Source organism: Mercurialis annua, linkage group LG6 (genome assembly GCF_937616625.2).
Source record: "Mercurialis annua linkage group LG6, ddMerAnnu1.2, whole genome shotgun sequence".
In the NCBI taxonomy this organism is placed as follows: Eukaryota; Viridiplantae; Streptophyta; class Magnoliopsida; order Malpighiales; family Euphorbiaceae; genus Mercurialis; species Mercurialis annua.
The window spans coordinates 33,785,572-33,809,350 of NC_065575.1; the positions used below are offsets into that span (position 1 = coordinate 33,785,572).

Genomic DNA, 23,779 nt, shown 5'->3' on the forward strand with positions numbered 1-23,779 from the left:
TATTATTTTTAACACGGGTTAATAGTTTGTATTCTTATCATTTTTAACATGGATTAACTACGACACCAACTTTACATTTGCACAGATGTACATAAATTTTTATTTATTTTCAATCATAAAATTGTCGGAAAATTCCATATTGAATAATCAAGGAAATATTAAGTGAATTGTAAGTGGAAATAGAGATATGCATAGGTCGATGAACTGAATCTAATTATCTATAATTGAATTTTATTTATTTATTTATAGCTGTTATAGTAATCAAAATGTATATAATTAAACTGTAACCGAATCAAAATGATTTCGGTTTGGTAGCTTATTTTGGATAATCCAATAACTAAATTTCATTTATATTAGAAAAAAGAGTCAAATAAACTCTCAACGTTTAGCCGATGGATCAAGTAGACTCTCAACGTTTAGAAATGGAAGCACCTAACATTTTTAAATTGTATAATCTAAACCTTTCTTAGGAGTCACCGAGAACTCTAACGTTTGTTAAATCGTATCAACGAGAATCCTTAAGTAGCGCTTAAATGATACAATTTAAAAACGTTAGAGTTCTCGTTGACCTATCTGAATGTTGAGAGCCTATTTGACCTATAGGCCAAACATTAGCGGCTTATTTAATTCTTTTTCCTAATAAAAAATAAACAGCATTGTTAAAATTAGAAATGAGTATTTGTTTCAATTAAGTACATCACATAAGTTGCTCATTACAAATCATAAGTACTTCCCTCAAAACAGCATAAACCGTAGCTAGAACCCAAAACCCAAATCCAAACACAAATCCAAAAACAACCCAGGCAACTTTTTACTACATACGTGTCCTTACTTAAATTCGCCACCTCATCCCAACTCATCAGAACTGTCAACTTAAATAACTAACAACCCCCCATTTTTTCCCCTTCTCTTCATCTTCTTCCACACCTGAAAAAATCGAACAATCCAATCCAATCCAATCATGCGATTGAAATTCGTGATCTCAGTGTTCTTATTAGTCTGGTTAGGGTTAGGGTTTGATTCAATTCACGTGGAAGCTTTATCCGTACCGTTTCGTGCTAACGACGTGCTTCCGATTTTGCCTCGTCAGATATCTTGGCCTCTGCTCAATAATATTCACAGTGCACTTGATTTATTGCCGTATTATGTTGGCTCTTTAGCCCCTAATAATGGCTCTGTTCAGTGGAAAGGCGCTTGCTTTTATGAAAACGAGGCTCGTATTGACTTCACTGAGAGTGATCGAGAGCCGTCCGATTTAGGAGGCGGCGTTATTTATCTTAAGGTTTAATTCTTAAATTAGTAATCATTGATTGTTTTAGTTGTTTATGATCTAAAGTTAGGGGGATTGAGTTTAAGGACTTTGTAATTAGTTTAATGATTGATTAGATTAGTAATATTGATTATTTTTGTAATTCATGAGTTAAAGTTAGAGGGATTGAGTTTATGGACTTTGTAATTAGTTTAATGATTGATAGGTTTATTTAGCATAGTGAGTACAGTTAATTAATTGCTATTTTTGACTATTTTTGGATGTGTGAAAGTAATTAAGCTTAATGCTGAAGTTTTGTTTTATGTAATTATATAATGTTGTGTTATTATTTTGTTTATTTTATCAAAATAAGTGCTACAGTAAGTTGTGGAATTAGCTTCTAGATTATTTTAGCTGATTTTATGTGTATTAATGTTTCAAATATGTGGCTGGTCGGTTCACTGCGCGAACAATTGAATAACTATTGATGTTTTTTTGAAATTTTATTTATAGACATCCGCGGCACACAGCTGGACGTGTATGGATTTGTATGTTTTCGCGACTCCTTATAGAGTTACATGGAATTACTACTTCTCTGCACGAGAACATACTTTAGAGCTTAGTTCATGGGAAGAAAATGCTGAGAGGGACTATGTATGTATTGTTTTTGTTCTGTCTTTTTTTTTGGTCCGAATTTTGTGTAACTTCGGTGGATGAGGCCTGACATTTTATATTGAAAATTGAGCAGGTGAAGCAACACGGAGTTTCTGTATTTCTTATGCCGTCGGGAATGATGGGGACTTTGCTTTCTTTAGTAGATGTCTTGCCTTTGTTTTCTAATACTGGTTGGGGTCAGAATGCTAACTTAGCTTTTCTAAGGAAGCACATGGGTGCTAACTTTGAGAGCCGTCCTCAGCCCTGGCAGGCTATCATTAATCCTGATGACGTTCAGTCAGGTGATTTTCTGGCTATGTCAAAGATCCGCGGTCGCTGGGGTGGATTTGAGACATTGGAGAAGTGGGTAACTGGTGCATTTGCTGGTCATACAGCAGTTTGCTTGAAAGATGAAATGGGGAATCTTTGGGTTGCTGAATCAGGACATGAGAATGAAAAGGTATATATTTAACAGTGTCAAATTGCTGAAAGAAGTTATATACATCATGTCGTTTTAAAACTATGCCTTTACAGCCATTGAGCAATGATCTATTGTACACGATATGTCCTGCAATAGTTCTTGGCTTGACATCTGATTTTTCATTTTTCTTTTCATTGCAAACTTTGTTGCATGACTAGCAGAATAATTTCTGTTTTGCTACTGTGGAAAGGGAGAGTCTGGTTTTAGAGACATCTTTAAGCTATCACTGTTATATCACTTCTTTAGCCTCTTCAAATCAATCCAAGTTTTGATTGTTACAGAAACGATATTAGTTAAAATGCTCTAGTTTTTCTTCACATGCTCTCCTTGAATGGCTTTTTAATTCATTGTCAAAACTTCAATGCCCTCCCTCAGCCTTTCTATCTCCATGCACCATATGCTGTGCCAAATGTGACAGATTTTAGGCACGTGTCAAATTGACTTATTTTTCTTTGTTAAAATTTGATTGAGGAGTTATTTATACATAGAGGAATTTGGTTCTCCCTGTCCACCTGAACGTAACAATGAGGGAACATATTCCTTTTCGACATTGATTCTCATTGTGAGTTTTGTTTACACTATCTTCTCATGCATATTTTCAGGGTGAAGAAATTATAGCAGTAATCCCATGGGATGAGTGGTGGGAATTGTCTCTAAAAGATAGTTCTAATCCACAAATAGCTTTGCTTCCTTTACATCCAGATGTGCGTGCTAGGTTCAACTCAACTGCAGCTTGGGAGTATGCTCGGAGCATGTCAGGCAAGCCATATGGCTATCACAACATGATATTTAGTTGGATAGACACAATAGCTGACAACTACCCACCACCTCTCGACACTCACTTGGTAAATTTCTTTTTAAGACTTTTTAAAAAATAGTATGAATTTTATTTAAGATGTGTTTTGTTCTGCATGACAAATCTGCCACACTATTAACAGTTGACTTGAGGTATAAAATGGTTGTTTGTGATCATATGTATGGTTTGTCATTGGAGCGCACAAGCATTATTATCCGACCTTCATTTCTAATGTTTCATATCTAAAAGCTAATGAAATGAATCTTTGCTTTTTCTGTACTTTTTTTGCTTGCAGATCATTTCTGCCATGTCCATGTGGACTAGGGTTCAGCCAGCTTATGCCGCAAATATGTGGAATGAGGCTCTAAATAAACGGCTGGGGACCGAGGTATGTTTACACTTTTCTTTCAGCTGTGCTAAAGAAGTAGTTGTCACTTGCCACAGCTGCATCAAAATGTTATATTCCAAGAAGCATCTTCATCCCCCCCAAAAATTCTTCAATTTACAAATATGACATTGATTTTGAAGTAGAGGATAGTCAATTCTTTTTACTATATGAATTTGTGGAAGCAGCTTTAGGTCGCAGATGTTGTTTAAAGTAGAAAGCAGTTTAATTTAGCCCATAATTGCATGTGTTGTTTCTTCAGGGTCTGGACTTGTATGAAATTTTAGCCGAGGTAGGAAAACGCGGCAAAACCTTCGATGAGCTGCTTACAGCACCGGAACAAGATGATTGGATATATAGTGATGGAAAATCAACAACATGTGTTGCTTTTATCCTTGCAATGTACAAGGCAGCTGGAGTTTTTAATCCCATTTCCAGCTCTATTCAAGTTACTGAATTTACTGTAAGTCATATATGCTTGAATTTCTCATCTCTGTTGAAACTTGGATTGTTTTGTTGTGTGACATGTCTTGTAACTGCTGGCAGATTCGTGATGCATACATGCTTAAAATATTCGAGGATAATCAGACAAGACTACCAATCTGGTGCAGTAATGATAACGGGCGACTCCCATTTTGCCAGATTCTCGGCGAGTATTGGATGGAATTGCCTGAATACAACAGTTTAGAGCCGTATGCCAACATGAATGAAAACTGCCCCTCTTTGGCTCCCACATATGAGAGGCCTAATCGATGCTGATATGAATCCAAGCTGTGTAAAATTCTATTGTACTTCAAGTTGATATCTTTTAGTTTGTAAATACAACACTTATTTCGTTTCCGCTTTCCACTCCATAGACGCAAGGCTGTATATAAATATTACTCTAGTAACATTTAAGCTTTTCACAGAACCCTGTAAGGGGAACTCATATATCTGGCTTGTTCATAGTTTTGTGTCGAGTTTTAAACTCCTGAAGATTCAAAATCATTCGTTTTTGAACATGAAAATAAGAATGACAAGAGAACAACATTGAAAATGTATCACGAAATCAAATTTCACCATCCCAAAGCTCTTCCGCAGTTGTGAAAGGTCCCTTGTTTGATATAAAATTTTCTCCGCGGCATATTCTGATCTGTGGAATCTCACTGATCTTCCTGGATTCTTCTTCACTCAATTCCCAGTCGAATATGTCAAGGTTCTGTTTCATCCTTTCCTTGCTGAAACTCTTCACTAATACGCACACCCCCTGCTCATGTGCCCACCTTAGGCAGATCTGCCAAATTTTAATGCACCAAAATTGAATAATCAAATCAAATTCAAGATTTCTCGTTCGTAAAAATGATGATTTCTCGTACCTGAGCAACAGTTTTTCCTTTCGCCATTGCGATCTCATTAAGCACATCATTTTCTAGAACCCGATTGCTACCCCAAATTGTCCCTTTAGCTCCTAAAGGTGCATAAGCTTCCAAGATGATTCCTTTGTCCTTACAAAACTCCATTAGCTTGTTTTGTCTCCAGACTGGGTTTATCTCTACCTTTCAACAACAAACCAAACTACAAAGCATCAATATGGGTCTGCAAGCAGGGGCGGAACTACCCTTGCGCTACGGTAGGCTCCAGCTCAGGCTGGGATCGAATTCTTTAAAAAATTAAGGCAAGTTATTCTAATATTCGAGGTAGATTATAGTGAATTTAGGGCTAGAGAGAGATTAAATCCGAACTGTCGAAAAATTAAAGGTGAATCAAACTATCTGCAAGAAACAATTTACTAGGAAAAAACTTACTTGATTAACAGCAGGAGGTATCTCAGCAAATGCAAGAATATCTGATAACTTTTTACATGAGAAATTACTGACACCAATGGATTTAGTCAGCCCCAGTCTCTGACATTCTTCCATAGCTGACCATACACCTTTAAAATCCATTGCTAAAAAATCATCCTCTTTTATAGGGAACTCATAAACCCCTGGTCTTGAACTAACAGGCCAATGAATCAGATAAAGATCAATGTAATCCAGCTCAAGATTCCTGCAAATTTCATAAACAACCACATTAATAAAACCATTCAACAAAACATAGAAAAAATAAGCAATCTTTTCAATTACTGGAGACTCTTTTTAAGGGCAGGGAGAACAAGGTTGGCATGAGCATCACTGCACCAAAGCTTTGAGGTGATGAAAAGCTCATCTCTTGATTTGATCAGACCAAGAGAGAGTGCTTCAGCTACGGCTTGGCCGAGCGGGTGCTCTGTGCGGTAGAGTGATGCTGTGTCGAAGTGTCTGTAGCCGATTTTGATCGCTTCGACGAGGGCTGCTTGAGTTTGATGTGGTGGCAGGGGAGGGGAAGCTGCTGTTCCCATGCCTAACAGAGGCATTTTCTGCCTGCTGGAGCTGAGAACACTTTCTGGAATGGTGATGGGCATATTATTTTATGCGAGTTTCTTGATTTCTGTTTATGTTTTGGTGAGAAGTTTATATGATAAATCTTGAATTGGATGATTTTTTGTTTCTGTTTATTTGCAGAGTTGTTGCAGTTTGCAAAATATAGATGATATTTCTCTTTAGTTTTTGTCCATAAATGAGTCAGCATTTGCCTAATTTTCTAACAGAATAGTGTTCTTCTTTGAATAAAAACAAGAGTTTGTAAAAATGGTCTTCAAAGTAGGTTGAGGGTTGTAAATTTTTAGGCAATTTTGCAGACAAATATAGTATATTGATAAACAAAAAGAATTTAGATAAAATTACTCTAAGGCCCCTCACGTTTATTATAATTCACAGTTTGATACATCTTGTTTGAAAATCAAACGATCTGGTATCTCAGTTTCGATTTTTTAAACTATAAAGCTCTTCTATTAAATATAGGTACCGAATCGTTAAGGTAATGAAACGTGAGGTACCAAATCGTTTGCAAATCATTTGCAAACGAGGTACCGAATTGTTAAGGTAATGAAACGTGAGTTACCAAATCGTTTGCAAATCATGTGCAAACGAGGTACCAAATCGTTAAAATAATTAGAAGTGCGGTATCAAATTATTTACATAATTGAAAATGAGGTACCAAATCTTTGAAAATGAATATTAAATTATTAACGGAACTAACAGAAGGACTTTATAGTTTAAAAAATCAAAATTGAGGTACTAAATCGTTTGATTTTCAAACAAAGGACATCAAACTGTGAATTACGACAAACATGAGGGGTCTTAGGATAATTTGCTCAAAAATCTATAATCACAGAAATTGAAAATACAAAATAAATAGGATTGATTCCTGTGTCACACACTTCTCTAAAAATAGATTTGCCTTCACCATATATAAAATGCAACCGTCTATTAGGATAAAACGAGTCACAACAAACTAAAATTATCGTCTACCATGAAAACAATTTAGGGTTACTAACCTAAAACTAAATAATGAGGCAATTCAATAAAACCCATTTCAAATTAATTTTCCATCCAATATGAGGATAAACATTTTTTTTTAATTTCATCTTCAATCTTGAGCGTTTGAATATTAATTTTCGAACAAAGGATCAACGCGCCCCCTAAATTTGTGATACGGGGTTATCGAACCCAATTTATACTTTGTTAAGCAATTAACCCAAAACTCTTCATTTTTTTAATCAAATAACCCCATAATTGTATGTTTAAAACGCGTAAAATACAAATTGGAGGTGAGAGATGTAAAAAAGTAATTAAAATACTTTTTTAATTGTTGCGATATTATTATCCTAATTCTATTTTTTGAAATAAAAATATAAATCATGGGGTTAGTTGACCCAAAAATAAAGAATTTTGGGGTTAGTTCAAAAAATTATAAACTGGATTAGATGACCCTGTGTCACAAGTTCAGGGGGTGCGTTGACACTTTGTTCATTAATTTTCATTCACTTTTTTTAACTATATTGAGCATATAAATATATATAATTTTGGTCCATTCACGGTAGAAACCACAAAACCATCAAGATCTGACACATTGGATAGTGAGTCCGAATCAAAATTAAACGTCAAAACGACAAATAATCATGTCATTGTTACACCCATTTTAATATTTTCCAACAAGAATTCCCCCTAAGCAACACTTGTGCAACAATTCTCATACATATAGGAATTTGGTAGATAAACCTTCATTAAAAACTTGTTAGAGGAAGCCTTGAATCTAACTAAATTATACATGCAAAAACAAAAGTCACATCTCTTAAGAATTTTTCTTTTCTGTTTTTATGATGTGATAAAAACAAAGTATTAAATTTCTCCATCCCAAAGCTCATCAAGGGTGCTGAAAGGGCCTTTATCAGAGATGTAATCGACACCGCTCGATCCTCTATGCTGCGGAATCTCAGAAATCATCTTGGTTTCTTCCTCTGTCAAAGTCCAGTTGAATATGTCAAGATTTTCTTTCATTCTCTCCCTGTTGAAACTCTTCACCAACACACAAACTCCTTGCTCATATGCCCACCTCAGACAAATCTGTTTCATTATGTTATACAAGTTATTATTTTAATTTATGGTATGTGATTACGAAGAAACTAGGTAACACGGATACAGACACAGGAAAACGGAACACTTGGACACAGACACGGTGAGACGGCCTTATTTGAAGGTTTTCTATGTTGGAATTGAGTTTCCTGTCCGAAAAACTAAGTGTCCGAAACGGGAAACGTTGATTGAGTAAAGTTTCCGTGCTACCTAGCTAAGAAATTAAATGTGTTTCTAATTACCTGAGCAACACTTTTTCCTTTGGCATTTGCAATCTCTTTGAGCACTTCATTTTCCATAACTCTGTTGAAAGTTCCTCCTAAAGGAGCATAAGCTGTCAACACAATTCCATTGGCTTTGCAGAACTCCATTTGCTTCTTTTGTTGCCAAACTGGGTTTATCTCTACCTTTCAACATCCCAAATTAACATCATTCACTTTTACCATCCATAATAACCAACAAACATGCTCAAAATTCGAGTAATCGATTCCGGGGATATTCAAATTATCATATTATTTTTTATTTTTGTGACCAAATTTTGATTCGTTTCAATTTGATTATCAACTTTTAATTTCTTTTTCAATTTGGTTATTAGATTTTAATTTTGTTTTAACAGTAGGTTTTTTTAAAAAACAAATCACATATGACAACCGGATTTTATTTTTTATTTTGCTAAAAAACTGGAATTTATGCATAATTTGGCAAAAAAACTCTCCGGTGAATTGATATTATGCATAATTGACAAGTTTTCAGAAAGATGACCACGTTATAAAATCCGGCTGCCACGTCAGCATTTTGGCCGAAAAACCTCTGTTTGAATGAAATTAATAATCAAATTGAAAATCAAAGTTCGATCATCAAAATAAAATAAAGCGATAATTTAGATTTCCTTAGGATCAATTACCCCTCAAAATGGATAGTCAAGTTGTAGAGAAACTTACCTGATTAATTGCAGGAGGGATTTGTGCAATGGCAAGAATATCAGAAAGCTTTTTACAGGAGAAATTGCATACACCAATGGATTTAGTTAGTCCATTTTTCTTGCACTCTTCCATAGCTTCCCATACACCTTTAAAATCCATCGGCATAAGATCTCCTTTCTTGATCGGAAACTCATAAATTCCTGGTCTTGAACTCACAGGCCAATGTACCAGATAAAGATCAAGATACTCCAGCTGAAGAGCACTGCATGCATGCACAGTCTTACATTATATCATCCAAAAACAATATTTAAATGGTTACCGAACTATACACTTTTAAAAACGTTACCGACATTTATCCAAAAAAGAAAGAAAAAAGAACGGCTATCGACGTTGTATTTCTAACATTTTAGTAATCCAACTAATATTTTTTGTAAAACAAGAGGCTATCCGCTAATTTCAGATCAAAGTCCGTACATATAACTTTTTTTAATTATTATTATTACCTGTACATATAACTTGCCGTTTGGTTATTAAGTGTTTACCGTTTTAATCTGGATTTGTAATTAAAATATTAAACGTTCGGTAACCATTTTGTTAAACATGTAAATTTTTTAACCGGTTATTACTTACTTGAGTGTTTTTTGAAGTGCAGGAAGAACAAGATCGCTATGAGCATCACTGCACCAGAGCTTAGATGTGATAAAGAGGTCGTCTCTGGAACTAATCAGTCCACGAGAAATAGCTTCGGCAATGGCTTCACCGAGTGGCTCCTCGGTCAGGTATAGCGTAGCTGTGTCAAAATGTCTATAACCGAGTTCAATCGCTTGTAGAATCGCGGATTTAATCTCATCCGATCCTACCAATGGAGACGTCGAAGTTCCCATACCGAGTAATGGCATCCTCCTGCCACTGCAGCTAAGAAGCACCTCTGGAATATTAATCAATGTATTCTCGCTGCTGCCTTCCATTTTGATCTTTTGCTTAGAAATTATGTTCTAATTTTTTTTGAAACAATGGTGTTTGATTATTCTTTTTGGTCGATTATAGGAGATAATGTTGGAACTTTTTGCGGCAATTTGAATTAATATAAGTGGTGAGCATCTTCTTCTTGTTCAATGTGGTTAAGATGAAATGTAGGTAATTTCATTGACTGGTGCATAATGTTTTTCTTTTTCCGAAATCATAGTTATGCCTTTCATTATTTTCTTGTTGATCAAAATATCATTCCGGCCCTTGAACTTGCGAGTCGGGTTCATATAAGTCACACTTATCCTATTATGATTATCTAGTCCTTTCCTCTTTAAAATAAGGTGAATTACATCCATTTTTAATGTTTTTTAGAGCGTGAAAAAAGCGTCGTGAAGATATTAAATATAAATATGTTAAAACTGACATAAGATAATGAATTAAAATAGAAATATATTAAAATTATCATAAAATACAAAATAAATACATTTCTAAGAATCATCAAAAAGAAAAACACATCAGTGGATATGCATTTGAATTTTATTTTAGAAATTCTGAATTAAAATATCAAAATAGACTAAGTTTGATTCACATGAATTCGGTTCATAAATTCAAGGCGCAAGAGGACTTTATTCTTTAGGACAATTACAAAAATACCAAAAATACTATTTGCAAAATTTAACCCCTAAACTGAGTATTTTTAGTCTTACCTCAAATTGTTTTAGTTTGAAACAGTTCAAATAGTTTTTAAAAAATACAATTTGAAACTGTAAATAGCTTCTAAAGAGGTTTCAGACGGTTTTTTTTTTAAAATAATTTGAAACCGTTTCTAAAACAGTATTAAAAGGTTTGAAACAGTATCTAAATGCAGATATCGTCTCAAAAATAATTTCAAATAATTTTTAAAAAAATAGAGTATTTTTATAAATTTTCAGAGTAAAAAAATAATTTTTTTAAAAAAGAGTGAAAAAATAAATTTTCAAATTCGGAATATTTTTTGCAAATATTTTAAAATAATTGATTATTTTTAACAAATACTTTCACTACTAGAAAACAGGTGTTTGGCGACGGATATTTCCGTCGCTAAACACCTGAGATCCGTCGCTAATTACAATTAGCGACGGATTACCGACGGACGGCGTCCGTCAGTAGATTTTGGGTCGCTAATTGTAATAGCGACCCAAGACACCCTCTGTCGCCAACTTACCGACCGAATATTCCGTCGGTAAGTTGGAGACAAACGGTCGGTAAATTGGTCGGCCAGCCGACCAATTTCCGACGACGTAGCGACAGAAGTTTCTGTCGCCAATTTAGCGACGGAACCGTCGCTGTATCTTGCAATTGGCGACGGAATTGTCCGTGGCCAATTGCAAGAAACAGTCGTGTCATGTTAACTTAGCGACGGACCCATCCGTCGCTAAAGTTAAAAAAATTAGTCGCTAAATTACCTATTTTTTACAGCGTATTTTCATATTTTTTCTGTTATTCGTTAGACCTGTTAAATATACCATTCACATACATAAGAAACAATAAATATATATAACCAAATCCGTAATATATATATATATATATATATATATATATATATATATATATAAACGTCAAAAAGTATACAAAAAACATAAATATATATGTTAAAGTATACGAACAAAAAGCATAAATATGTCCAAGTGTATCACAAGCCTACTCTAAACTAGTGGTGTCATCAGCAGGAGGGCGTGGGGGTGGTGGGAACTGCGGGCGTAACTCGGGTGGGAGTGTAGTCATCAGCCGCGCAAGCTCAGTACGGATCCGCTCGTCGAAACCCGCCTCCACAGTACGGATTCGCTGCTCGACCCGCTCTTCAAAACCCGCCTCCACAGTACGAATCCGCTGCTCGAGCCGCTCCTCAACCTCCCTAGCAATACGCTGCTCTATGTCCTCAGTACTAACGTTCCCCTGCTGGGATGATCCGCCGCGGCGCAATCGACTAGCGCTGCTCTGGCCGACGTAGGATGCTGAAGTCGATCCAATACCGTAGACTCGCTGCTTCTTGATTGCCTTGAGAGACAAAAACATCTCGTTCTCGTCGATCGGCTCTGGAGTCGACGAACTCCCTTCTCCAGCTGCCTGAGACTGTGTTGCTGCAGCAAGCTCTGCCTGAAAACGGTCCTGAGATTTAAAAAATACAAATTTATAGATTAGTTAAACCTACATTTCTAACTAAAATTGTCAGCATTTTGTCTATAATTTGATCATCACCCATTTTTCAGGGACATCCTGCAAAAACTACAGACACTCTGTTCAACTATAAGTAACAGGAATCACAACACCCACAACAAACACGTAAACATCCTATAAACAAAGTCTATATAATTAAAGTTATATATATGTCATATTAAACAGTCACTTAAGGTTAAAATAAACTTACATTTTTATCCTTTGATCTCTTGTCAACAAAGACAGTCCGATCAGCTTTGGTCAGGTGCAACCGTACATGCAACTCAGCCAAAGTGGGCTCTCGACCAAGCTCCTCAGTCTATCATATGAAATGAAAAAATTAATTAATAGATAAACAAAATATTTAACACGATTATTAATATTAAAAACATACCATAACTGTCTTATGCCTCGTAGCCGATCGCGATCCTGCGGTATGTCGAACAGGTCCGGTGCCAGCTCCGGACGGCTCACTCATCCGATTAGCTCGTGCTATATCGGACTTTTTCTTAGCCTCAGCAGTATCCCAATCTCGCTTCCATGACGCCCAAGTATCAGCACTAACACTGCCCTCTTTTTTATCCGGCTTCATGTTGTGGAGAGTATCTTTATACCGATTGCCCGCATGTCGGTAGAAGACCCCTCTAATCAGATCTTCAGGGTAGGTCGGGTCCCAGCAAAAACCCTTCTGCAAACCATTAAAAAGTAAATATAATTAGAAATCAAAAAGAAAGTTAAACATAAATTTAAAATTTTAAATATTTAACAACCTTGAACTCCTCGAAGTAGAAGCCCTTATGCTCTGCTGTAATCTTCTTCCACGAGGAACCCTCAGCAAACCATCTAGATCGAAAAATGGGCAAGATCGCCCTAGATGCTGTCCCGCTGTCGTTCCTGCTATCCAGTAATCTTTCTCTGCACATTACATAAACACTTAGTTTTCACATTTTTTAAATAAAATTATTTTAAAAAAAAAAAGTTGTCAATCATACCTTGCAGCATCTGGTGTAACTCTAACCCTCCCAGTCTCATCCGTCGCTGGTGGCTGGCCCTGTGGTTGCGGCTGTCTCGCCGCTCTCCGCGGCGCAGGTCTAGCAGCTAGCACCTGCTGCTCAGCCCCGGGATCCGAGTCCTCAGGGGCATCCTGCTCTGGGGCGCCGCGTCCACGTCCGCGTCCCTGAACTGTATCCCTACCGCGGCCTCGGCCGGCAGAAGAACCACCTGAACCTCTCATATCTGCAAAAAAGATTACAAAAAAATATTCGACAAGAAAAAAATAAACACAGCTATTATAAAACTTGGACCAGAGCTTTGCCTCCCGAAAGGGACCTACCCGGCTCGAGTGGGGATTAGTCTGAATGTGGAAGGCTTAAAGGTGCCGTTTCATAGTTGGAACCCGTTCAGGACACCTCATGATCAGATCAAAAAAAAAAAACATAACACATATTTTATTAACAAAATATAGTTACCACATCAACAAACGTAAATAAAAGTCAAAATTCTACAGAAATGACACTTAAACGAATCATGCAATTTCTATATTATCTGCCGCTCCAATGTCTTCATCGTCTGATGAAGATGGTGGATAATCATCTTCCGTCTCTACTAATGGAGGGTTGTGTAATGCAGCCTCGTCCGCCTCGCCATTCGGATCAACTAAATTTATCGGTTCTTCATTTGTTATGACATCGAGCAGATGATCTGCACTATCAACTAAATTAAATTAAATTCAAACCTAATTACATTTAAAACTAATTTAATTAATATCAACTAAACAATAATCTAATCTAATACTATCAACTAAATTAATTTCATAATTTAATGATAATAATACTAAATTAATTAAATTTATACCTAATAACATTTAAATCTAATTTAATTAAAATCTAATTTAATTAAAATCTAATTCAATTAAAATCTAATCAATTTATACCTAAACCTAATCTAATTAAATTTAAAAAAAATAACTAACTTACCCGGCGAACTGGCAGCAGGGAACGGCGGCGGTGGACGGAGCCGAAGGATGGCGGAGGGGGCAGTGGCTATCAAGCAGTGGCTGCCAAGGAAAAAAAACAAAAAAAAACTATAATTTAAAGTGTTTTGTATTTAATAATAAAAGAAATAACTGACATCACTTGACTTACCTGCGGCGGCGGCAGCGGTTGACGGCAGATCGAGGTGGTGGATGCCAGGTGAAGGCAGAAAAAGGAAGGAAAGAGGAGGAGGAGGAAGGTGAAAGGGAGAGTAGGAAACTTTCCGGCGGCGGCGGCGTGAGAGGACGAAACGGTGAAAGGAGAAGAGAATGTCTCCGGCGGCGTGAAATGAAGGAAGAAAAGAAAATGAAGGGAGAAGGGAAACTGCTTCGATACAAACCCTTAAATTTAGCGACGGATTTCTAATTCCGTCGCTAAATCAAACACTTAAATGAAACTCAGCGTTTCGCTTTAAGTGTTTAGCGACGGATTGTAACTTCCGTCGCTAAACACTTAACGAAACGCTGAGTTTCATTTTTTCCCTCATGATTAGCGACGGATTTAAATATCCGTCGCTAATTATAAGGGAAAAACCTGGCGGGAAGGTTCCCGCCAAAGTTTTAGCCCAGTTTAGCGACGGATTGCAAAATCCGTCGCTAAATCGGAGGGAAAAACCTGGCGGGAAGGCTCCCGCCAACGTTTTTAGCCGATATTGCGACGGACTCCTTGTCCGTCGCAATATCCGTCGTTATTTACCTAAATTAGCGACGGAAGTGTGTTCCGTCGCTAATTACGGTCGCGAATTCCCTGATTTCTAGTAGTGTTTTATTGTTTTCTTGTTTATTGAATTCCATTTCAGTCTTGAGTCTTTGTTTATTGAACATTATATGCAATCTTAACTCAGCTCAAACGACAATAATAATCTAATCAAATTTAATTAATTGTTTAATTCGATATTTAGTTTTTATTGAAGAAATTACGCTCTGTAACCTTATTTTGAAATTTTTACAACAATATGCTCTAATTTTTTTATTGTGCAAATATACTTTTCTTCAACTTTTTTTTTTGCAAAAGTGCGCAATCTACCAATAATCTATTAAGAGAATGTATTTTTGCAAAAATAATAATAATAATATTAAAACATATTTTTACAAACATATAACTAAAAAGAGAAAATCATAAAAATACTACAAAAATAGCTCAACATTTTACACATTGTCACCTAACTCCCTTATTTGTCATTCCTACCACAAAAATAAAAAAATATATAACAAACATCATTCCATTAAATTGGTGACACATGGCAAGCATAACACCATTTTAATAAAAAGGAATAATATTAGCTGGCACATGTGATTTCCATGTCAGAGCGAGTCAGCGCGCGTCATAACGCGTCAGCACATCAGAGCGCGTCATAGCAAGCAAGCCTCAACAAATTATAGACACAGTTTTGTAATATCATATGATACATCTTCGATACATCATTGATATATTTCCAAAAAAATAAAATTGATAGTAATTTATTTATTTATTAAAAATTATTTATAGTATTTTATTATTTATGTATATTTACAAATATAAAAAGATCCACAAAATTATTCAAAGAAATATTTACAAAAATAAAAAAGGTAGTTTAATTAACTATAATAAATAATTGTGTATATCAACGATGTATCAAAAAAATATATGTAGAATATTCCAAACACATATCGTAAAAGTAAAATGTATTTTATAGATAATTTATAAACGTTGATTCTAATATATATCTAGAATATATCTCTAATGCATTGATTATTTTGTCGAAATGCTTCGTTATTTTTTATACGCATCTGATATATTAATAATATATTAAAAAATAGCAAAACTTTCCATCATAAGTACATTAATAATATATATGATAAAAATTTATATTTTTAAAATAAAAAATATTCATCTTTGATACACATTATATACAACGCAAGAAAAAAAATATCATGTTTAAATTATGTAGTAAAAATGTATTTATCATGTATAAATTATGTAGTAAAAATTTATTTATCATATATAAATTATGTATATATCATGTATCTATAAAATACATTTAAATTCTTGTTTGATAACTCGATGTAACTGCGTGACTAATAAATGTATATATCATGTATAAATTATGTATCAAACCGATCAAATTAGTCGATTGATTTAATTAAATTGATAAATAAAAGATAATAATTAAAAATATTAATTTATTCAGTTAATTAAACTTTAATTTTACTATATCTCATTCACTTTCTCAATTAAAGACTTTCAAAAAGAGAAATTAACTTATCTACACGTCGTTTAACTATTTTCTTTAAAAATTATAAATCAATATTATCTAATATATTTAAAATGTATCAAATATGTATAAAAACAAAAGAAAAAGTGTTTGAACAATCGAATATATATCAAACATGTGTCATAGATGAATAAAATATGTGTCGAAAATGAATCAAAGATGCATCAGATATGTATCGAAAATATGAATTTAAGATATATCAAATATGTATCGGAGATGTATCCATTATATAAATAAAAAACAATTAATTACAATTAAAGTCCAAAAATAAAAAACATGGGTGTTGCTTGGTTGGTGAGATAATTATGGAAATACGGAAGAAAAGTTTAAATTTTGGTATCATGGGTGTTTTTATTTTTAATTTCAAATATTTGTAGATGGATCAATTTTTGATATGTATCAGAGATGTATCATATATGTATCGTATAGTATCAAAAATATATTTTTTATAAACAGTTTGACGATAAATTTAACAAAAATGTATCTATATTATGTAGTAAAAATGTATCTGTCATGTATAAATCATATATCAACGATGTATTTATAAAGTTCATTTAAAAAATATCTATTATGTATAAATTATGTATAAGAGTTGTATAAATATAAAAATGAATAGATCAAATTTGTTGGTTGATTCAATTAAATCGATAAAAATAAAAGATATCCATTTTTTATATGTATAATTACGAGATGTATTATATATGTATCGGAGATGTATCTATTTTTTAAAATATAATAACAAACTGATCAAATTAGTCGGTTGATTTAATTAAATCGATGAAAAAAAAAATAAAAACAAGAAAACGGTTTCGAACGATCGAATATATATTAAATATATATCGAGATGTATCAAATTATATGTTTGATTATTTTTTAATTTTTAACATAATTTAAAATTTTATATAAAATAAGATATTTTTGATACGTTATATTCATAAAATATATAAATAAATTAATGATTTGAATTTTTCTAAAATATTTAATATAAATATTTAACGTTTAAATATATATATATATATATATATATATATATATATATATATATATATATATATAATTTAAAAAAGTATGGGGCCTTTGAAACATTTTATTTGTTATATAGAGAACAGCTGCACCATGCACCTGTTTCCCAAATAATCATGATAACAGATGTATGGTGCACCTGTTTCTCGCGTCAGCAGGAAGGGAGACCTTTAAAAAAATAAAAATAAATCAGAGGTTTAATATGACACATGTAGGTTTATAAGAAAAAGTGGCATTGGATGAAATAAAACATTCATATTTAATAATAAAGTAAACAAATTTAATAATATTGTATTGTGTGAAAAGTTGAGCCTTTTTTCTTGTTTTCTTGTTATTATCTCAATTGAAAATAGGTAATTTTATAGATGTCTCTTTTCATTGGCTAAAGATCCGAGTAGGCCTCGAGGGTTTGATGTGAACAATGCCTAATGAAATACCGTTGAGTTGTGCCGAACACATAAAATATATTCCATTAGTATCAATAAAGAAGGCAATTTGAAAAACCAATGAAATTTTTTTGACAATTAAATAAATTTCAATTAATATCAAGCAATTATATGTGTAAAAGTTAAAAAGGGTTATAACAATTTCTAATGATCTGGTATGGAACAAAACACAAAAGCCTTAAGATCGCCTTAAAAAATAAAAATAAAAATTACATAACTACTCTATCACAATAAAATCCAAAAATTTCTTTGTCTAATAAAAAACTCACCAACTTTTCATAAAAAACAAGCAAACTTTTCATATTGAAAGGACAATAAAACTTTCATAAAAAAAGACGATCGTCGTAATACATGTACCAAAAAAAGTTAATATAACTTATAAACAATTTTATCTTCAGTTTTTAAAGATCTTAATCTATCTTTGATTCTTGATTTATACATATATTGAAATTGTTGTGATGAACAAATTTTATCACGTTATGCCCAAAATTTGTCACAAAAACATTATTGTGCCAAATTTTGTTTGTCAAAGCAAAGTCGTCATATTAAGTATTGTAGACACCTATTTTGCGGACATATAAAAAGTGATAAGGGAATGAAGCGTCCAATGATGATTTTTAAAGAAATATGTCCGGGTGACGAGCTACATATTTGCTTGCTAGAATCTAAGCAGACGTAATCAGTGTACATCTGCAAACTTGAAGGATTAAAATGCAATTAGTCGTAGCCTTAAATAGCCTATAAAAATCCAAAAAGATTGTAGTCTAAGTCTGAAAATTGGAGTAATTGCAATATCTTAAAAGTTTATGGGCCAATTTGCAAGTTTTTACGAACTAAAATTGACCATAACCAAGCCTATAGGGTCTTACTAGCATTTTTGACACTTTTAGACACCGAAACAGACTTTTAGCACCTTTTTTAATTAGCTATCAAGTCAAAATCCGAAAATTAAAGTTAAAATCCTAAGGTAAATAGTTAAAATTCTAATCCTAATCCTAAAAGCATATTACTTAACACTTCTTCAACCTAGATCTTCAACTTAGGTTACTAGGCTTGTTTGAGCTCGAAATTAGACCCTGTTCGAACCCAGATTTACTATTTATGTACTTTACTTTTCTTCTTTGTAACGGGCCAAGCCCGATGTAAAACGGACCCAGAAGTCTATCTATGTAACATAAAGTATAAACCGGGCCCACGAGCCCGAGCCCGGCAAACTAGCAACTTCCAGAGAAGATTTCGGGTTCACTAGAACTCGAAATCAATCGCGGTTCAAATCAGTAGAACTAGATCGACGAGACGAACCACTCTCGTGATCTGACCGAAAGCCGTTTCCGACCAGACCGAATAGCAAAAACTCCTATTACAACACTTAAATAGAAAAGCAGCATTAGTAAAGTAGCTGAAAATCACCCTATTTGCAACTGAAGCTTTATTCTGAAAGACTCTTCTATGTTTTCTTTTTCAAACTTCTCATACCACTAAACACCATAAAATCTCCAAAAGTTTCCAATAAGGTCCCTTGGGAACTACGCTCAGCCACTATAACATGAAATCTTCAAAACCATTCGGAAAAACCCAAGTTATATCCAATATATGAATCACATCACACCAAATATTTCTCGCAAAAACATAATGAATGAACAAATGTTCTTGAATCCAACACATTACAAAGAGTGCCCATCAAATTATCAAAAGAAACTATAAAACGTCGTGCCAAAAAATCTAAAGTGGGCACTCGACTATGCAAAACCACAAAAATGAAAAATTTAACACGAGAAGGTGCCTGATAATTCCAAATCTGAGCAAAAGAAGACATGTTCCTTACTCTAATCGTGCAATTAGCAGCTGAACGTACATCGTCAACCTGAGCAGCGACTTCCGAAGAACGCCCTTCCAAAACAGGCCTATGCTGCCAAGCAGACCCTTCTGCATTATAGTTGACCACAAATTTAATCTCTTAATGGGATTCGTATCCAGACTTCGATCTTCTTTAATGGTCGAATCTTAGAGGATTCGGTTGTCGTCTCTTTGGGTGATCCTATCTTGACTTCATTTTTTGACCTGCGAATACTGCAAGATCTAGCTTTGGTGTTTGAGATTCTCTTTAGCTTCATTGTCCTGTGATGAATCCTAATTTAGCTTCTATGGGCGAATATCTTAGGACTCAGATCATCGTTTATTGTATGTGGAATAACGAGTTTCCACCACTTCCACTACATGAAAACTCTAGCTTCTTCCTCACTTTTTTTTTGTTTTCAAAAAATTTAGTCAGCCACCCCACAAATCAATTTTTTATCTGCCGTTGTTTTTTATTCGTTTTCTATAATCGAAGGAGAGAAAGACTTGCGGCAAGAATCTATATATTATATAATTGAGAGGACCAACGGAGCCCTCTCATTCATTCTCGCCAAATAGAGCATTCTGGTAGTCTCCAACTTTTTTCAACTACTTATTTTACTTTAATTGATTTAAGTAGTTTTAATCAAAATAAACTTCCTAACAATTAAAATTACGTTTTAATTACTGTAGTAATTGATCAAAAAATAATTCAGAACAACAATACTTCTATCTTTGCCCTTATAATTAGGATGAGACGATTTAATATAAACAACAAATACACATGTGAATTGTGTTATTGATCAAAAAATAATTCAGAACAACAATACTTCTATCTTTGCCCTTATAATTAGGATGAGACGATTTAATATAAACAACAAATACACATGTGAATTGTGTTATTTTTATCAAAGGCTTCAGATAAAAAAGAGTTAGAGACAATATGTTGATTACTATTATGTCTGTCAATTTTATTTTTTTTAATAGAAATGTCTGTCAAATTTTAAATGTGTGTTAGTTACCAAATCCTAAATGGACTAAATTATGACATAAGTCTTATTAATTTTTAAATAATAATCAACCAGCTTCATTTTAGGATGATTTTAAATTTGTTTAGTATCAATAAATATAATTTAAATAATGTTTTAATTTCTATAAAATACTTTGATATTTATGTTGGTAAAAGTAAATAACATTTTAGGTAAGATAATATACTTATTAATTGATAGCAAATCACACAGGCTAATTTTCTACTACATATCCATTAATTTATTTATTTTTGCAAATATAATTCTCACTTTTTTTAAACTATTTATTTTAATATTAGTATTATTTTATTAACTTTTTTAAATTACTTTTTAAATCATATTTAATTTAAGGGTAATGTCGTAAAAATTCACCAATTTTACACGTTTTCTCATTTTAATCAAACAATTTAAATTTTCTCATTTTCATGCACGATCTACAATTTTTTTTCAATTCATGCATAGTGCTGAGTTGCACGACTTCATTCGTGTAATTTGCTGAAGTGGAGGTTTTTTTACACCAATGAATGAGTGTCACCTCAGAACCATGCATGAATTTGAGAAGAAGTGTTAGTTCGTGCATAAAAATAAAAAAATTTAAACTGCGTGATTAAAATGAGAAAACGTGTAAAGTTCGTGATTTTTTTTTAACATTAACTCTTAATTTAATAATTTATATTAACTTCTAATCTCTAAACATCAGTGTTTTAATATAGGGGTAATGTCATAAAAATTCACGAACTTTACATGTTTTCTCATTTTAATCATGCATTTTAAATTTTCTCATTTTCATGCACGAACTACTTTTTCTCAAATTCATACACGGTCCTGAGGTGTCACAGCTCCATTGGTGTAATTTGCTGAGGTGGAGGTCATTTTACATCAATGAATGAGTGCCACCTCAGCACCGTGTATGAATTTGGAAAAAAATGGTAGTTCGTGTATGAAAATGAGAAAATTTAAACTTCATAATTAAAATGAGAAAACGTGTAAAGTTCGTGATTTTTTTTTGACATTAACCCTTTAATATATATTAACTTCTAATTTCTACAAATTATTTATTTTATTGAATATTAATCTTTTAAAAAATAAAAACTTAATCTAGCATTTTAACAAACACACATTTTATATTAAATATTTATCTATTATTTATTATTTTAACATTATAATTTATTTAAGTTTCACTAATATAAAAATTATTATTAAAAAAATTGATATAGTCAATAATTTATTACTAAAATTAAAGTATATTTTTATTTTATTAGTTGGCATATGATATTTTTCACAATTTTTATATATTATTTTTTCATAAATTTATTATTTAAATAAGTATTAATTTGATTCCGCGTAGATACGCGGGACTTTCGACTAGTAGAATACATAATCTAACAGAATTGCTCTCTAGCGCTAATGCCATTTAAATTATAGTTCACTAATAGTACTTAATTTATTTTTTTAATAAATATAAAATTCGAATTTGTTATTTTCTTTTTTTTTGCATTTTGCAATTTTTCCTTTATAGATGTTTTTTTTTATGAAATTGTTGCATATTATTCTGGATGGGTGATACTATTTCCATTTTTTCTTTTTCAATATGATTTATTTAAATGCCAAATGTTCAATTATATTTAGAAATATTTTTTTTTTTGATGAATAGAAATAATTATTGAATGGAGTGGACGGATATTCAAGTCGCACATTTTCTGTCATCGCGATTGAATTAAAATTTTCTTTTTGTACTCTTTGAATATGTTTTTTTCCCTTATAATCATTGATCAAATTATACTTCTATTTATCTATTAAAGAATATTTATTATTATAAAAGAAAACGAAATTAGAATTTAAGTAAATGCTATGAAAAATCAAATAATTTCCACTATTATGAAAATGATACTCTTATACAACTTGGATAATAAACCAGCCTAGCTTAGGCTTTACCGGCACAGTTTGATATATATTTCATATCAAATGGCCAACTTAAAATTACAATATCAAACTATACCAAATTAATAAAACAATAATTAAAACAATAACCTATCTACCTATTATGGGAGAATATTATTGTTGTACCAATATATTAAACCCAAAATACCCTCAAATAAAGTTGATTAATAATGAAAGCTGCAACTCAATGCATCACCATGATGTATAGAGTTGGGACATTTAAATTTGAGATACTGCAAATATTTGAGCCTATGAACACTTGCATAAGCTGCTCCCTTCACTTTCTTGATTCTATTACAAGCTGCTGCCTTTGTTTTCGTAAATCCTTTTTCAAATTTCTTGAAATATTTAACCTTTTCCTCACTACAATTACTACTCATGCTTTTTCTAATTATTATCATCTCTTCATCTCTATCTAAATGTTCATCACACCAATCACCCATAATTATATCATAATCTAATCCCATTTTTCAGAGCTTTAATTGATTATTTGACTCTCTTTAGGACTTTAATTAATTTTTTTAGGACAATTAGAGGAGTTATTGACGATGTTATATTTATATCATGTGATGTTGTTTACTAACGAATATGAACTATTTTTAGTTTTCTTTGATGCGAGAAAAGAACAATTGTTTGAATAATATAAATTCCTGAAGACTAGAGAGGGAACTATAATTAACTTGCTAATATTCTTCAGTTGTTTGGTAAACAAAGAATTTTTCTTCAGCTATGAGCCTTCGGTTGACCAACCCCAGAAGTGAAAATTCAATGCTTAAATATTTCAAAAATCACGAACTATTACATGTTTTGGTATTTCACATGAATTTTTAGTCTTGGTATAAAAATACATGAACTATGTAATTTTTCTAATAATAACACGGACACCGTTTTGGACCTAATTAACACGGCACCATTATTGGATCTAACATGGCACCGCTTTGAACCTAACACGGCACCGTTTTTGACCAAACACGGCACCGTTTTTTACCTAACACGGCACCATTTTTAAAAAAAATGTAAAGGTGGTTTTATATGTAAAAATTAGATACTTCATGTATTTTTATACCAAAAGTAAAAATTTGTATTAAAT

At 32.8% G+C, this 23,779-nt stretch overlaps 4 protein-coding genes across 4 annotated transcripts; 1 reads left to right on the forward strand and 3 right to left on the reverse strand.

Annotated features, from left to right (window-relative positions):
• Positions 1 to 758: 758 nt before the first annotated feature.
• On the forward strand, positions 759 to 4,495 carry LOC126686250 (uncharacterized). Its single transcript, XM_050380293.2, has 7 exons — positions 759 to 1,282; positions 1,763 to 1,903; positions 1,998 to 2,363; positions 2,987 to 3,229; positions 3,476 to 3,568; positions 3,828 to 4,028; positions 4,112 to 4,495. The coding sequence occupies exons 1-7, from the start codon at positions 962 to 964 to the stop codon at positions 4,322 to 4,324; spliced, it is 1,578 nt and encodes a 525-aa protein (XP_050236250.1). The 5' UTR covers positions 759 to 961; the 3' UTR covers positions 4,325 to 4,495.
• On the reverse strand, positions 4,465 to 6,149 carry LOC126686252 (non-functional NADPH-dependent codeinone reductase 2-like). The gene is made up of 4 exons (XM_050380297.2): positions 5,671 to 6,149; positions 5,350 to 5,593; positions 4,921 to 5,100; positions 4,465 to 4,838 (listed from the first exon to the last, which is right to left on the reverse strand). Exons 1-4 carry the CDS (start codon positions 5,985 to 5,987, stop codon positions 4,614 to 4,616), a joined length of 966 nt encoding a protein of 321 aa, XP_050236254.1. The 5' UTR covers positions 5,988 to 6,149; the 3' UTR covers positions 4,465 to 4,613.
• A 1,393-nt stretch (positions 6,150 to 7,542) lies between these two features.
• LOC126686307 (non-functional NADPH-dependent codeinone reductase 2-like) lies at positions 7,543 to 10,018 on the reverse strand. The gene is made up of 4 exons (XM_050380347.2): positions 9,594 to 10,018; positions 8,982 to 9,225; positions 8,283 to 8,447; positions 7,543 to 8,031 (listed from the first exon to the last, which is right to left on the reverse strand). Exons 1-4 carry the CDS (start codon positions 9,929 to 9,931, stop codon positions 7,807 to 7,809), a joined length of 972 nt encoding a protein of 323 aa, XP_050236304.1. The 5' UTR covers positions 9,932 to 10,018; the 3' UTR covers positions 7,543 to 7,806.
• A 1,594-nt stretch (positions 10,019 to 11,612) lies between these two features.
• LOC126687782 (uncharacterized) lies at positions 11,613 to 13,362 on the reverse strand. Its single transcript, XM_050382338.1, has 5 exons — positions 13,121 to 13,362; positions 12,899 to 13,043; positions 12,523 to 12,816; positions 12,340 to 12,447; positions 11,613 to 12,080 (listed from the first exon to the last, which is right to left on the reverse strand). Exons 1-5 carry the CDS (start codon positions 13,360 to 13,362, stop codon positions 11,613 to 11,615), a joined length of 1,257 nt encoding a protein of 418 aa, XP_050238295.1.
• Positions 13,363 to 23,779: the final 10,417 nt, after the last annotated feature.